Genomic DNA, 15569 nt, shown 5'->3' on the forward strand with positions numbered 1-15569 from the left:
TAGGGACCCAGCTGCCTGCCTCTGGAGGAACCCTGGAATAAGTGGGAGTGGCCCTGCCCCCCCCCCCATATTCAGAGATGGAGAAAGGAAACCGCCACAGCCATCCACATCTTGACTTTTATTTTTTAATATAAAAAATGCATTCTGGAAACCCTCCCTACTTTCCCTAACATAATGCTTTTACCTCTTAAAAATAAAAATAAAGTCCTAATTCTATGTACATCACATGTACCATACAAAAATGTATCCAAAGTTCCTATTGCTACCAAAGTGTCCTAAAGGAAAACAAGTTACAGAAAGCCCCTCACTGTAAACAAGAGGACAATTACAAAAATCAAAGTACACACAGCCGTCCAGTCATTACACAACGCTACCGCCTTCTCCCAAAGCAGGGTGGATCTTCATGTGCTGTATAAAAATGCTTATCAATATACTTTTGTAAATTTATTTTCATTATAAAGCAAATGAATACAATTTCTACAATAAACAGCCCGCTGGGCCCTGGTGGTGGGATGAGGGCCAGACGGGGAGGCCGCGGGCAGACAGGACAAGCCGCCCGGGGCCGCCTGGGCAGCAGGAGTGTTTTTGGTGATGTGCGAGTGGTGCGCTCTTTGCACAAAGTACCATTCAAAATAAGGTCATTTTCTTTCTTAAAATACACATTTGCCGTCGTAAATTTACATCCGTCTTATTAAATAAGCGGTACTCTGTGTAAAGAGTATGACTTACAAAATTATCCAACATTCAAAAGTCTTTAAAAAAAGCTACAGAGCGAAGGAGGTGGCGGAAGCAGCACCGTCGGGCGTGAGGGCGACGCGGCGCGGATGCCGCGCCTTCTGGCCCATGCACTCCGCGCTCCGGGCGCCGGGGCAGAGTCTGTAGAAAACGGAATCACCTCCCGCCCCGAGGAAGAGAACGAAAGGGCTACGGCTAGGAGGAGAATAAGTTAAGTCGTGAACCATATACAAGTATATACAGTATCAACACTATGCACAGGGGTCGGGGCCATTGCAGCGGCTCAGTCTATGTCGCTGAGGTCGCTGACCGGCTCCCCGTGGACGCGGCTCAGGTGGTTCATGGCGCGGTCAAAGGCGATCCGCACAGCCTTCCGGATGCTGGAGTTCCGGCCCTCCATCATCTTCAGCTTGTCAATGGTCTCGTCAATCCCAAGGGGAACCATCTTGGACTTGGGGAGCCATTGCCTTTTTCAAAGTACAGAGATGTTAAAGTGAGTGCCGCGCGTCCACCGGACTTCACCGTGCTTCCTGAGACACCCACACACACCTCAGAGCCCCTCTGGCTTGAAAGGAGGCCCAGCACAGCCACCCAAAGCTGTTACAAGGGTCGGCACCATGCAGTGAAGGCCAGGCTACACGTACAAGGTGCCAGGAGCACCTCACTACAGAGCAAAGCTGGGACCCATGCCAGGGCCTGCCCTGGGGACAGTGGTCCCTCCATCCTGCACCCCCCGGGTCTGGCCACCGACGCTGGCAGGGCAGACTCAGACGGGTCCTTGCCATGGCAGCCACCTCTCCAGCAGCCCTGGAGACAAGGGCCTCCCGCCCCCTGGAGGCTCACAAGCAGCAGGCTGAGCACAGCCCCCCACCCCCTCCTCTGACAGGCCATGGTACCACTGCAGGATGTCAGGGCCACAAGCACACAGGCAGGTACACACGCACATACACGCTGGCACACACACAGACATGCAAACGCGATGGCACACGTGGACGTGCACACACTGGGACATACAGACATGCACACCCACGCTGGCACACAAGCGGGCACATGTGCACACACTGGCACACACGTGGACATGCACACACATACGCTCACTGGCACTCAAACACACATGGAGACCTACTAGGGCACTCACGCACGTGTACCCATTGGCACACGCTCACACACACCCAATCCTGCACACACATGCTCATGTACACATGCACATACTCACACTCAGGTGCACATGCAGTCTCTCATGTGCCTGCGTACACACGCACTAACATGCATACACGTGCTCACATACACTCTCAGAGCCATGTATGCATGTGAATGCACATCCACACGCGTTCTCCACACACGCACACACTGAGGGGGCACGGGAGCGCAGGGGAGTCAGAGCAGGAGGGACCGCTGGGCAGAGTGCAGGGGCGCCCCTGTGGAAGGAGGGTCTGAGCCCAGCTGGGCAGGAGGTAGCCACACTCGCCACCTCCAGAGTGGCGGCTGGCTCAGTCAGACATGGCGGGGCCACCCTCAGGTCTGACTTGGAGACAACTGCAAAGCAGGCACGTGATAGCAGGTCAAGACCGATCACCACAGAGCAGCTCTGCCGGTCACTGCCAGACCCAGGCGATGGCCAGAATGTGCCTGTGTAAGCTCCACACTTGCCACCCCGAGATGAGGCTGGGCCGAGTGTCAGTGGATCTGACAGCAGCTGAGCCCTGCACACGGGGCTGGGGCCCACGGGGGCTGAGCCCTGCACACGGGGCTGGGGCCCACGGGGGCTGAGCCCTGCACACGGGGCTGGGGCCCACGGGGGCTGAGCCCTACACTCGCAGCCAAGTGGGCACTGTGAGCTGAGTCCCTGTGAAAGGCACTCAGGCACAAGCCACTCACACTTGTGTGTGATAAGGGCGTGGCTCTGTGAGAAGGGTCACTGCAGAGGGTCACCAGGGCCCACCCTCCCGGGTGGGGCGTAAATGTGGGTCCTACACTCAGTGGTGGCTTCAGTCCAACGGGACGTGGTATACCGGGGCTCCCAGGCACTCTGGGCAGGGACAGGCCAGCATAGTGAGGGGCAGGGTGTTCAGCGAGCAGCGGTGGGAGGGGGTGAGGAGGGGAGACAGAGCTGCAGGGCCAGGTTAAGAGGTGCCGCCAGGACGTCGCCTGGAAGGGGCGTGCAGATGAGGTAGCAGGTGCCAAGGCCAGCGGTGAGAGTGTGCTGGGGCAGGTGTGTGGGACAGAGGGCGGGGAGAGTGCAGGACCCCACAGCTGCTACGGCAACAGCACATGGGTGAGAAACCAAGAGAGAAACTGGGCCAGGCCAGCAGGGGTAGGGAGAAGTAAGGGCTGATGCCGGTGCCCACAGCCCTGTCCAGCTGTCCCGCGGGGCCAGGCAGGGCCCGCCCACCTCAGACGATGGCTGCGCACATGTGAAGCGCCGGACCACTTCAGACCAGGGCCCACCCATGTGGAGCACTCGCCCACTCAGTCAAGGGTCGTGCACCTGTGGGGTGCCCAAGCCAGAGGGGCCACGCCCACCACTGTCACCGTCCAACAAGCACACGACCAATAAGCACCGGACCAAGCGCCCTGCCCCCACAGCCAGGAGCCCCAGGCCCTCCCCCAACGCACCAGCTCCTCTTGTTGTCAAAGAACAGCACCAGAAAGAGCTTCTCCTCCGACTTGGTCTGCATGTGCTCGCCAATCTTCAGCACGTCCAGCGGCGGGGCCGGGATGGTGACACCATTGTGGTGGCCAGGCACACGGGGCATCTTGGGGTCAATGATCTGTGGGAAGGGAACACGAGTGGGCCCCAAGAGCTCCTGCCCCCCCCAGCAGGCAGGTCACAGTGCCCGCACGCCAGGGGCTCAGGGCTGCTGGGCAGAGGCCAGAGGTCAGTGCAGAAGGCTGTCTTCATACGGCAGCGACGGACCCTCTGCTCGACGACCCAGAGCCTGAAGAATGCCCAGTGCTGGTGCTCAGTCAAGGCCAAGGCCCACAGAGGCAAGGCCACAGGACTGCCACACACTCCTGGTCTGAGTTCCTCCCGGCCCCACCCCCAGTACTATCAGTGGGCGGGGCCCCAGGCACAGCAGTCCCTCAGGGGTCACACAGGGGTCCCTCAGGACCCCGACCCGCAGAAGCAGCCCCAGGGACGCTCTCTCCCTGGGTGCAGGGTCATCTCGGTGGCTTACCCTCCCCAGGCCGTCCCCCCAGCCACACACTCACCAGCGCAGGGTAGGAGGGGTAGCCGCTGCACTTGGCCCACACCACCTTCAGGGGCTCCAGCACCGAGGCCGCGGCGTCGGTGGAGGTCCATATGCTGCCCTGGCCGACTTCTGCGGAGGACAGCACAGCGGCAGCCGTCAGCACGCAGCCCGCAGGCTGGGCGGGAGCCCAGCAGGCCCCCGAAGGTGGGCCACCCCCCAGCTTCCCTGGGGAGAACCTTCCGCCGCCCCTGCCACCGCAGCCCCAGGGCGCCCCCACAGCGCCGCAGGCGCACTCACCCGCGGCGATGCGCGCCGCCTTGGCGTAGTTGCCGTTCTCGATGCAGGAGATGAGCTCGCTGCGGTCCTCCAGGGTGTGCCTGCGCACCAGGGCTGGCTTGCCCCGGCCACACTTGGGCGTGCTGAAACTGCAGAGGCACTGCGTGAGCGAGGGCACACACCTCCCAGGGCACGGCTCCCTCCCGCGGCAGCCCTTCCCAGTCACAACAGTGCCACCTGCAGGCGAGAGGCCGGGCTCCCCTATCCGCCTTCGCTAGAGCCAGCCTGAAGGAGGAATGGCCAACTGTGACTTCAGATTCCACGTGTGCCCCTACTGCACGGTGTGGTTCCCACTTTTGGGTGGGACACACACTCCTGCATCCCCGACTTGGCTCACGGGGCTCAGAAGTGGAGCTGAGGGCCCCTCGTTCCAGAAACGCAGGGCAGGAAGCACCCCATCCAGAGCTCACCCACCCGGTCCGCGGCGTGGCTCACCTTGTATCGCAGAGCAGGCTGTTGCTGGAAGAGATGCTGGACTCAGAGGCGCAGCGACGCCGGGGCGCAGCCTTCCTCCCCAGGGCGCCACCTAGCTCCTGCTCACCCCGCGCACCCCCAAAGCCGTTGGTGAGACCTGAAACAGGAGCGAACGCGGCTGAGCAGAGGCGCCACAGGCCACCCTGCGCCCCTCCCGATGCCCAGCCCCACACACCCGGCGCACACGGACGGGGTACAGAGTGAACACACGCGGTGATGTGGATCACACGCACAGACGCCGGTGGGGGGTGGAGGAACCACCTAAGGGCGGCAAGGGTCATCGTCTCGGATCCAAGGCCGTCTGGGAGCTCAGTGTCTCCAGAATGACTGGGCCAGCCCTCCTCACAGAGAGGCACCCACGGTCAAGGCCCCCCACCATGCTGTGGCGGCGCTGCGCACCGAGTAACGGCAGCAAGAGCTCACGAGCAGGGCTCCAGGAACAGGGAAACCGGCACCGCATGCACGCCAGCCCTCGCGAGCCCTGCGCCGGGTCTGAGCCCCAAGCCAGTGGCCACAAATGTGTCCGGCTGACACCCAGCTGCTCCCCAAGCTGTGCCCGCAGCCCAACCACTGGCCTGCAGCTTCTCCCCAGCCGAGTGTGGACACGCACTGAACCTTCACAGGCTGACCTGAGGCCCCTCCGCCCAAGTCACAGCAGATGACACCAGGGGCAGACCCCTGAGCGCTGAGGCCATCCACACCCAGGCTCTGAGGCTGGCAGCCAGGTGCCACAACTCTGCTTTCTCCAAGGAATCCTCATCCCAGACCTTTACAAGGAACGAGAAACCTGCTCCTGGAGGAAATGAGCAGTCCAGTAAGGGCAGCGTTTCCTCTGCATGTTCTAAAGTGAGCGGGTTCCAGCCCCTCCACCGGCAGTTTTAGCTTCCCTTCACTTTCTCAACAAGCAGGAATTGCTGAAACGAGGGACACGGGCACACCTTACCAGTGCTGCCATCACCGTGAGAAACTGGCCGCCCTGCAGCCCTGGACAGACCTACCCCACAGCATCTGAAGCCACCTTACAGGCGCACCTCACCACAGGCTATGAGGGAAAACGCCAATTTCACAAACCTCACTCACGTCTGTAAGTGGCCACTGCAGCTGGTCAGGGTGCAACCCTGTTTAGAATCAGGGCATCTGCAGGAAAACTGAGACTTCCCAAGTTCTCCAAGCCAAGTAAGATGGCGGGGGGGTGTCTGTGTGTGAGAAGCAGGGTCGCAGAGGGGGCAGAGAGCACCCTGGGACCCCATAGCACAGACCCCCACGTTAGCCTGACCCATCAGGGGCATCAGACAGTCTGCCTAGGGCTTCAGGCTCCATGCTCTGGAGACAGGACTCTCGAGTGGTAGGTACCACGCAGGCCTGAACAGCGGTCCCCAGACAGGCTGTCCAGAAAGGCCATGCCTGCAAGTGCCTGATGGGTGAGGCGCCCACACCTCATGCGATGAAGTTATGTGGCCTCTGCCTTGGTATTTGGCAAAACATCTTGAGAGATTTCCCCTGAGCCCTGAGCAGTGACCTTTGCCCTAGTTTTCTACCCCAGAGAGTTTGTTACTTCCTCCAGGTTGAATGGCATTCCTCGGGTGAGCTATAGGCAATTTGTGGTTTGAAACTTTTTGTCTGGCCCTGGCTGTAGCCTGACCTGTGACTGGCTACTTGCAGGAATTGGTCAATATACTTATGCAAATGAAGTGACTACAGGCCACCAAGGGGACTGGTCAGTTTGAGGCCCTGCAGGGTGGGCCATGCCTGAAATCGAGAGGCAGCTTGCTTACATAAGCAGACAGTCCCACGGAAGTTTCCAAAAGAAGAAAAGGGAAGGGGCAGGGAGAGAGAGGAGACGAGGAACCTTCTAAGGAGGCTGGAACATGCCAGGTCAGTTAGCAGCAGAGAGGTCAAAGGCAGGGAGACCTGTCCCAAGGGGGCCGAGAGGGGGCCTGCTTGCTTGCATGGCTGGTGGAGATGAGCCGAGAGCTGGGCGGCCTGAAGAAGGGAGGGCTGTGCTCTCCAGTGCAGGAGAGCCATGCAAGAGTGTGCTGCACGCATCCTGGTCCAGATCCCAAGTTGCACCCTGTTACTTCCGTAATAAGCCCTTGACTTATTGACTGAAAGTCGTCTGTACGTTCTGTGTGGCCACTGTAGCAGTTTACCGACCCCAGAAGAGAAGGAGACTGCCATGGGAGGGATAGCAGACATCAGAATGGGTAAAAAGGTTGGAGAGTGAGGTACATCTGGCCTCCACCTCATAGGAATCAAGCTTTGGGCTGATCCTGGTTCACGTCACTCAGGAATTGAGTGAGACAGGTTCTGACACTACTACTGCTGCAAAACCAGACCTTCAAAGAAGTTCTTCCTGGTTCAGTCACGGCCAACGCAGCAACACTGGAACAGACCCAAATTTATAAAATATGAGTGTACCAGAACCAAAAAGGGAAAAGTCGACACCCTGCTAGACTTAACCTCTCTAGTAGAAAACAAGGGCAGCATGTGCATCACATAGCGATCAAATCTCTTCACCAACAGAGTCAGAAACAACAGTACCCTGCTCAAAGATGGCGGCCAATCACACCCCTTTGAATGTGTTTCACTCAGAGTCTTGCCAGTAATCCGTCTCCGCATCAGGCTTCTGAAAGGGCTACCAAACCTCTTCTGAGTTTTCATTCTAGGGCTTCAACCTATTATTTTCCTGCTCCAACCATCAGTCCACTTCACTCACATCTAAAACTTGGATCTGCTCCAATTTCCCATGTTGGCCACGACTGAACCAGTGTGACCCAGTTCACAGCCCTGACTGCAACACACTTGGTCTACCCAAAGGTTGCTGAGCATAGGGGCTTGTAGCCCGGACACAATGCTCAAAGTGTGATGAGAACAGTCAGCCAGGAGGGACAGCACAAAGCTATAGTGGCAGTGTGGCCATCAGCGTGCAAAGGTGCAAAGACTAAGAGGCACAGCACATGTGCAGCCCCTGGCTATGACTGCAGCCTCACCAACCATCTAAACCCTAACCTGATAGACTACTCTCCCTGGCAGGCCAGGGGCAGCGGCTATTCTGGAAAAGCATGCAGCCCTTTACCATGACAGGCACCTGGAAGGAACTTGTGAAGGGCATGAACACCACACAGCCCCCAAGGAGACCCATGTAGAACCCACAGCCCAGCATCTGCACATGGTGGCAGCCAGCTGGGCACAGAGAACACAAGAATAGCAGCTCGGACTGGGTAAGTGCTCACCCAACGGGACCAGACCAACGCACCTGAGTGCATCAGCAGCATCGCCAGGACCTCAGGCCAAGACAGGCGTCACAGGCACATATGTGACCCGAAGGCCGCTACAGCCACCTCCACGCCCACTCTGAGCATGCTATTCCCATCCCAGTGTGGATGCCAGGTGCTCCAGAGACCACCGAGGGCAGGATCAGCGATCCTGGGAAAGGCAAGATCGCCTGACCCACTGGGGGATGTCACAGCCCATGTGGTGAAACTCCTCATGTCTCACCACAGACTTCACACCTGGCAGGTGCCAGGCCCGGAACCCAGCCAAGGCTGAATGTGCAGGACCTCTCCGCAATGGCCAGGCTGCTGCTGGATGGAGCCGGGGCTGGGAACAGGCCAGGCACGCCAGCTCTGGGTGGGCTCAACAAGAGCACATGGCTGGAGTCCGTCCAAGTGTCTGCCCACTCTGGGAGGAGTGGAGTTTCACATGGCCAAAGGGTACTGGGCCCCCAAGCCCTGTCCCCCGCCTTGCTCCATGGCTGACCTCACCTTCAGGACCCCATCTGTGGGTCCCCACCTCCCTCTCGCTGTTCTCAGGGTCAGCTGCAGCACCTGGGGTGAGGGCACTCTGCCCCTGCTCCTCCGTCAGGCTCGGCCACGGCACTGGGGGCGCAGGGAGTCCCCAGGTCCCGCTCAGGCATCCAATCTCTCAGGGAAGGCTTCTCAAGCCCAAGAACCCCCACAGTCCACATGCCACACTTGCCAGGCCCTTCAGCAGCCTCCAGGCACGGCCCTCAGGCAGGCTGGCCACAGGTGGTGGTGACCACTGCAATGGCTGTGTGTACATATGCCATGGCAGGAAGGTGGGGTGCCTTCCTCCTGGGTCAGGCCCACCAGCTCACTCTCCACGCTGGTCTATCAAACACAGCCTGCTGCTCATCACGATAGGGCTCCGTCTGGCATTGCAATGACAGCCTGGTGACCAGAACCGCATACAAAGGCAGGTCACTGAAGGCCACGTCCACGCCACGGGAGCCTCCAGGACGCAGCAGACGCAGCAGCAGGCAGACCCTGCTCGGCGAGCAGGCCGAGGGTCGTGGCAGTGCAGCTCCGAGTGAGGGGCCCACCATGTGGGTGCTGTGATGTGAGCATCGGTCAGCAGGGCACATTATCTTTGGGGTGACCATGTTCCATTTACACGTGAAACGTTGCTACTAGCAACAGCAGTACATTTATTTTTGTACTTTTCAGACTCTCTATAAGACACAAACACAGCAGCTGAGGAGGCCGAGCACCGTCGTCCGTTCTGTGAGACGCAAACACAGCGGCTGAGGCGGCCGAGCACCGTCGTCCGTGTCCAGAGCAGAGTCGGGAAGGGCAAGGCTGAAAACTATCAGTGCTGAGCAGAGATGCCTGGCCCCGCTTCTGTGACTGGTCAGTTGACGGCAGGCATTTAGTGGGTCTGCGGTGGTGGACAGTGGGGGTCACTTGATAAGACCCTGGAGAGTATCAGGAGGAAAACAAGGGAAGAGGAACCAGAGAAGGAAACCCCACGGAAACTCAGAAACAGAAAGAGGCCAGGGGCCATGTGGAACGCGCCGTGTGTGCCTCATTCCTGATGGGGGCTGATACTGGGTTCCGGAATGTGTCCAGTAAGTCGTCTGTGGAAGCACCAGACTTAGCGCATTCGCACACGGCACAGGAGCAGAGTACCTCCCCTCTGCTTCTCAGGACCACAGACAGAAGGCGCACTGCTGCACGGCTGGGAGCAGGGCGGGTCGCAGGGCGGGTCGCTGCTCGGATGGCCCACCACGGCCCACAGTCACGCTGGTGCCCAGCAGAGCTCCAGCCCCAGCCGGGCTAAGAGTGAAGAATAAGAATCCAGGGCAGAGCACCCAGCAGACCAGGAGGTAGAGACCGCTGGGTGGCAGCCTGAGGTCCTGGGGTCGAGTGCCTCCCACGGCTCCGCAGACTCGGCCCACTCACCACGTCCACTCTCACCCCACCCACCACCACCTGGGCACGGCCAGCATCTCAGAATGGGAATCTCAAAGGACAAGCAAACGGCGTCACTGACAGTCCGTCGCTGGAAGTAACAAGACGAAGTCAGGAGTGCCCAGCATGGGCCCTGAGAACGCAGCATCCACAAGGTGTGGGTCACAGGGTCCAGTCCTCCCAGGTTCGCAGCCCTTCCCCATGCCCAGCGTCTGCCTTCGTCACACACAGAGTGGGCATCTCACAGGGGCTCCTCAGCCTCTCCCTCGGGAATCCTGCTGAGCTCCTGAACCCCAGAGACACAGGGGAGCGCAGGCAGTCGGCACTGTGGAGACCGGTGGGTGGAGCGAGAGGTCCGGGTGAGCAGGGTTATGAGGTCAGGGGTGCGGGCACCAGGCAAACCCTAGGCGAGGGGTGGCTGTGGGCAGACGTCAGCAGGCCCGCTTGGGGTGGCTGGTCTAGGCCGCGCCACCGACGCGCACTCGCTCGCCGAGTGCTTAGGGCCTCCTCATGCGTCCACTCAAGCTACTGCCAGTCTGGAACAAGAAAGCAGAGGCTGCGTTCAGTGAGGCCAGGCACGCGCCCTCTGGGCCGCGCCACGCGCTTACACTCACCATCACAGGCTAGGTGCAACACGCACAAAACATGGAAACAGAGCCAGGGAGGGCAGTGTCTTCTGTGAGGGGCGCCGATAGATAAGCAAGTCCAAGAGGCCCAGAGGCCAGTCAGCACCACTGCGAGCTGGCCGTGAGAGCACCCCATGCAGTGAGCCCCCCCGCCTCCCGAGGCTGGTGTGGCTGTTCCTGTGCTACCAGCAGTCAGGATGGAAGCGGCTGGGAGCCTCACTGGGCACCCTCCCACGCCAACAGCAAAGCCCGAGGTTGCTACAGGCCAGTCCAGAATGGCAGCTCACGCTTGACCATCATGTGATAACTCGACTGTGCACACAACATGAGCCAACTTCTACGGTAACTACAGCACCTTTTCGATGAGCTTAATGAACAAGGTCAAATAGTCTTCATGTTTCACTAACAAAGACCAAGGTATGATTAAGAAATTGCAGAGATGCTGAGCCCGTCGCCCCAGAGTTGACTCAGCCTCACAGCGTTCCTGTCTGTGTCAGGGTAGAAATGAGCTCCATGCGGGCTTTCAATGGCTTTCTGGGAACAGGCTACCAGGCCCTTCTTCCAAGGCACCCAGTGTAAATACCCCACAGGCTCTTGGTCTCTCTCTGTGGATGCATCAGGCAGATGCAGGAGAATCACATGGTCACTGGCCCCACACGTCAACACAGAGCCACACCCCCACATCCTCCCACTCAATACCAGTGCAGCCCAGTAAGGAAATGCACAGAGGACAGAGCACAGCAAACCTGAGCCCAGCTCTGAATTCAGACGAACAAAAGTGTGAGCAAGTCACTGACACTCTCAGAAGGGGAACTTGGGAAGCACACACATAGCCATGGACAGAGTGAGCATGTGACAGTCATTCACGTGCTTGGGAATCTGAGCCACAGACACTCTTCTGCAGCCAGCTGAGGGTTTGGACTCGGCACCCTGTCCCCAGACTGCCACCACCACTGCAGTGTGGGGCTTCTCACTGGGTTCAGGAAACAAGGGGAGCCTCCGGGCCCAGCAGCACGAGCGGCTGCCCCTGGTGCTCTTCCAGCAGGGGACACCACCTCACCACACACACACCAACAGAGTCACAAGGTAATGGACACACGTGCTTTCACACAACCACAGGAAGGGCTGCAGCAGGGTTCCATGACTCTGTCTCCCTGAGCCCCCACTGGGCAGCTGGCCACACTAGAGGGAGGCCCCACTGCCCAAGGAGCAGGGCGTCAGGGACCCTGCATGCAGCCCGTGGCCCAGGAGACGACCGCGGACCCAGCCGCGTGCCGTGGCCCCATACGCGCAGTACCAGCAGACACAGCCCCCGACACGCCACCACGCACCTCCATCACACACCCACCTAAAACGTACAAACGACCAGATCTCCCCACTCTGGGTACGAGAAAAATCAGAAGGAAAAGGACGAGGAGAACAAGACACAAGACAGAGCAAAGCCCCCACACCTGCGCCCCCGCCCCCCCGGGCATTCCCCACGACGGCGCCAACCTTCCTGGGACCCATCGGGGACATCTGAAAATCACCACTGTGCTCCCTGTGGTCTGGAGCTGGCCACCTCCGTGTAACGCACACCCAGCACCCGGACAGCAAAGGGACACTGAGCGCGTAGGCCGGGGGTGGCCACTGCCACCGTCGGCGCACGTATGCCGCGGACGCCACATGTACCCCGTGGTTGGTGCGCACGCCCACCGCGGGCGCACAGGGGCTGCTGTCGACGCACGTTACCGTGGGGCGCCAAGTACGCCCCCCATCCCCGCCAGCCCGCCCCGCCCAGCGCAGCCCCACGTGACAGTTACCTGTGTCCAGGCGCTTTCCGGGAGACTCCTCCTCCGCCTCGGAGTCTCCACAGGTGCTCCGCGACCTTTTCCTTGGCTGCAGAAGAGTCTCCAACCTCGGAAGGACTACAGACAAAAAGGTTTTGGTCCCTAGCTGAGGAGAAGTTGGCTGGGTCTCAGTGTTCTTGGCAGACTTTGGGGGGCTTACACTTTTCGATTTGCAGAAGAGAACAGAGGTGCGTCTGTTCACATCGCCGGAAGGTTCCGCCAGCACGGCGGCCGGCACCGCGCCTCGGCTGGCGGGAGAGGGCGCCGCAGGCTGTCCGTGCGCCAGTGCGCTCTGAGTGCCAGCGCTATGTGACGCACTACCAAAAGTGACTCGTTTGAATAGTTTACTCTGCTCGGGGTTGAGGTCTACTGGTTTGAGGGTTGGTGGTTCTGAATTAGTCTCCGAGTTTGAAGGAAGAGGTAATGCATCTGATGGTTCAAGTTTAGGGGGAGATTTATCTCCTGAAAAAATTATAAATAAAGTGATTTTGCAAACTGGTAACGATAAAGTCTGTCATAAAACGTACTACAAATGTGACGTCCACCGCAACACGAGTCAGTCAAGGAAACAAGCATTAGCATTCGCGGCGGCCTGGGACCCGGCAGGGCCGTGGGGGCAGTGCCTTACAGCCAGAGGCTGGCGTGCACCCGGCGCCATGGGCCCACACACCCCAGCGTACATATCACAGTAAACATGTCATTCGAGTTCCAGGGCGGTTTCTGGAGTCCACATTTCACTTACCTTTAGGGAAAGATGTTCATCTCACACCACTAAGGGCCCTTCAGCTACTGTTTGCCGACAGTGCCACAAAGGGCAAGGTCGGCAAACAAGAGCAGAAAGAATCGTCAATCTGATTCTGACCAACAGTTCTCTGGCTCGATACCAAAAGACAGACTTAAGTGCTGACAAGCCCTTTCCAGGAAAATGCCATTTCTCTGACCAGACAGACTTCCCCACAGTCATCACTTATCGAAATTACCCACAAGGCTTTCATGTAACAGAAGCAGTAGGTTTTTCTTCTCTTTTCTCTTTTTGAACTTTAAAGATCAAAAACACAATCTCTGGAAAATTTAAGTGATTTTTAAAATGCCAAATCTGTAAAGCTCCCCAGAAGCCATGTAGTTCACCCCTGGGAGGCTGAAGTGCTGTCCCAGGGCACAAAGGGCAGCCCGTGAGGACAAGGTGACTCCACACTGGGGTGACCCAAGGTTTCTTACTGGGTTGCACTGCAGGAAGCACCATGGGAAAGCAAGAACGAGAGCCGTCCAAATGGTGCTTCACCCTGTAATTCACTACCAGTACAGTTTGTACCTAACCTGCTAACTTTCCAAAAACCACTGAAAATACGGAGTCCGTATAAACCCATAAAACCAAACCCACTGCTGTGGAGTCGATTCTGACTCACAACCCCCTAGAGGACAGAGTGGAACTGCCCACAGGGTCTCCAAGGCTGTCATCTTTACAGGACCAAAACCCAAACCACACCCACAGCCAGTGAGTCCCTTCTGACTCACAGCGCCCCTAGAGGACAGAGTGGAACTGCCCCACAGGGTCTCCAAGGCTGTCAATCTTCATGGAAGCAAAGCCCAAACCACACCCACTGCCGTGGAGTCCATTCTGACTCACAGCGCCCCTAGAGGACAGAGTGGAACTGCCCCACAGGGTCTCCAAGGCTGTCAATCTTCATGGAAGCAAAGCCCACATCATACCCACTGCCGTGGAGTCGATTCTGACTCACAGCGCCCCCTAGAGGACAGAGTAGAACTGGCCCAGAGGTTTCCTTGGCTGTCAATCTTCACAGAAGTAAAGCCCAAAGCAAACCCACTGTGCAGCATCAATTCCGACTCACAGCGCCCCTAGAAGACAGAGTAGTACATCTGGCCCAGAGAGTTTCCAACGCGGTTATCTTCCGAAGCAGGCTGCCTCATCTGTCTCCCACAAAGCAGCTGGAAGGTTCAAACAACTGATCTTTCTGTTAGCAGACGAGTGCTTAACTTACTGCGCTACCAGGGCTCCTATGTGTATTTATTTTCAATTCAAAATGCCATTTTGAAAATGGAAAGCTACCCATACCCAGCTCCTATGCCACACTTACAGCCCAGGCCACCAACACGTGACCGTGCAGTGGTTAGCAGGAAAGCTACCCATACCCAGCTCCTATGCCACACTTACAGCCCAGGCCACCAACACGTGACCGTGCAGTGGTTAGCAGGAAAGCCTGGGGCCACCAGCAGCACTTCTGCTGAGAGTGAGATTCTGAGCTTGTTACTACGTGGTACCATCCACTCAAACACCAGGAGACGTGCTCCCCTGCTGAAAGCTTTGAAGACTGCAGCCCTCGTCCACTGCTGGTGGAAACGTAAAATGGTGCAACCACTGTGGAAAATGGTGCAGCACTTCCTTAAAAAGCTGAAAACAAAGACCATACAATTCAGCAATCCCACTACTGGCGATATATCCGAGAGATGTAAGAGCCGCGACAAGGATAGATAAGTGCACCCCGTGTTCATTTTGTTACTCAGAACAGCAAAAAGATGGCAACGGCTGAACAGATCAGCACACGACGGTACATACGCAGGATGGAATACGATGCAACACTAAAGAGTGAGAATGAAGCCACAAAACCTGGAGGACTTACAAACCACAAATACTGTATGAGACCACTACTTACTACAGAGAATCAGGAAAGGGTTTTTACACACACAGATACATTCTGTGATGATGGCCTGGGGTTGGAAGGCAAAGGAGGCTCAATCAATGACTAGAGGGTAGACATGCATGAACGTGCAGGAGGGGAAAGGCAATCAGTAGACACTAGGGATGGTCAACACAAGGTGATCAAGGAGGAGAGGAGAGTACAGGACATCAGGGGCGACTCTACCACACGCAGAGTCCAAAAGCGGTCCACAGGGGCGACTCTAGGACACGCACAGTCCTGCAAGGACAGGGACAGTGACAGGGATCCACAGGGGTGACTCTAGCACACGCACAGTCCTGCAGGGACAGGGACAGGGACAGGGATCCACAGGGGTGACTCTACCACACGCAGAGTCCAAAAGCGGTCCACAAGGGTGACTCTAGGACACGCACAGTCCTGCAGGGACAGGGACAGGGATCCACAGGGGTGACTCTAGGACACGCACAGTCCTGCAGGGACAGGGACA

At 58.0% G+C, this 15569-nt stretch overlaps 1 protein-coding gene across 1 annotated transcript in view; it reads right to left on the reverse strand.

Moving 5' to 3' along the window:
* Positions 1-1018: 1018 nt before the first annotated feature.
* BRD1 (bromodomain containing 1) overlaps positions 1019-15569 on the reverse strand; it is a 49427-nt gene continuing 34876 nt past the window's right edge. The window contains exons 7-12 of the mRNA XM_042782796.1: positions 12378-12866; positions 4701-4836; positions 4227-4354; positions 3949-4058; positions 3352-3506; positions 1019-1202 (exon numbers count right to left, since the gene is read on the reverse strand). Coding sequence (XP_042638730.1) covers positions 1019-1202; positions 3352-3506; positions 3949-4058; positions 4227-4354; positions 4701-4836; positions 12378-12866 — 1202 coding nt within the window. The remainder of the gene's footprint in view (positions 1203-3351; positions 3507-3948; positions 4059-4226; positions 4355-4700; positions 4837-12377; positions 12867-15569) is intronic.

Source organism: Orycteropus afer, unplaced genomic scaffold (genome assembly GCF_000298275.1).
Source record: "Orycteropus afer afer isolate SDZICR_OR568_19922 unplaced genomic scaffold, OryAfe1.0 scaffold00471, whole genome shotgun sequence".
Lineage (NCBI taxonomy): Eukaryota > Metazoa > Chordata > Mammalia > Tubulidentata > Orycteropodidae > Orycteropus > Orycteropus afer.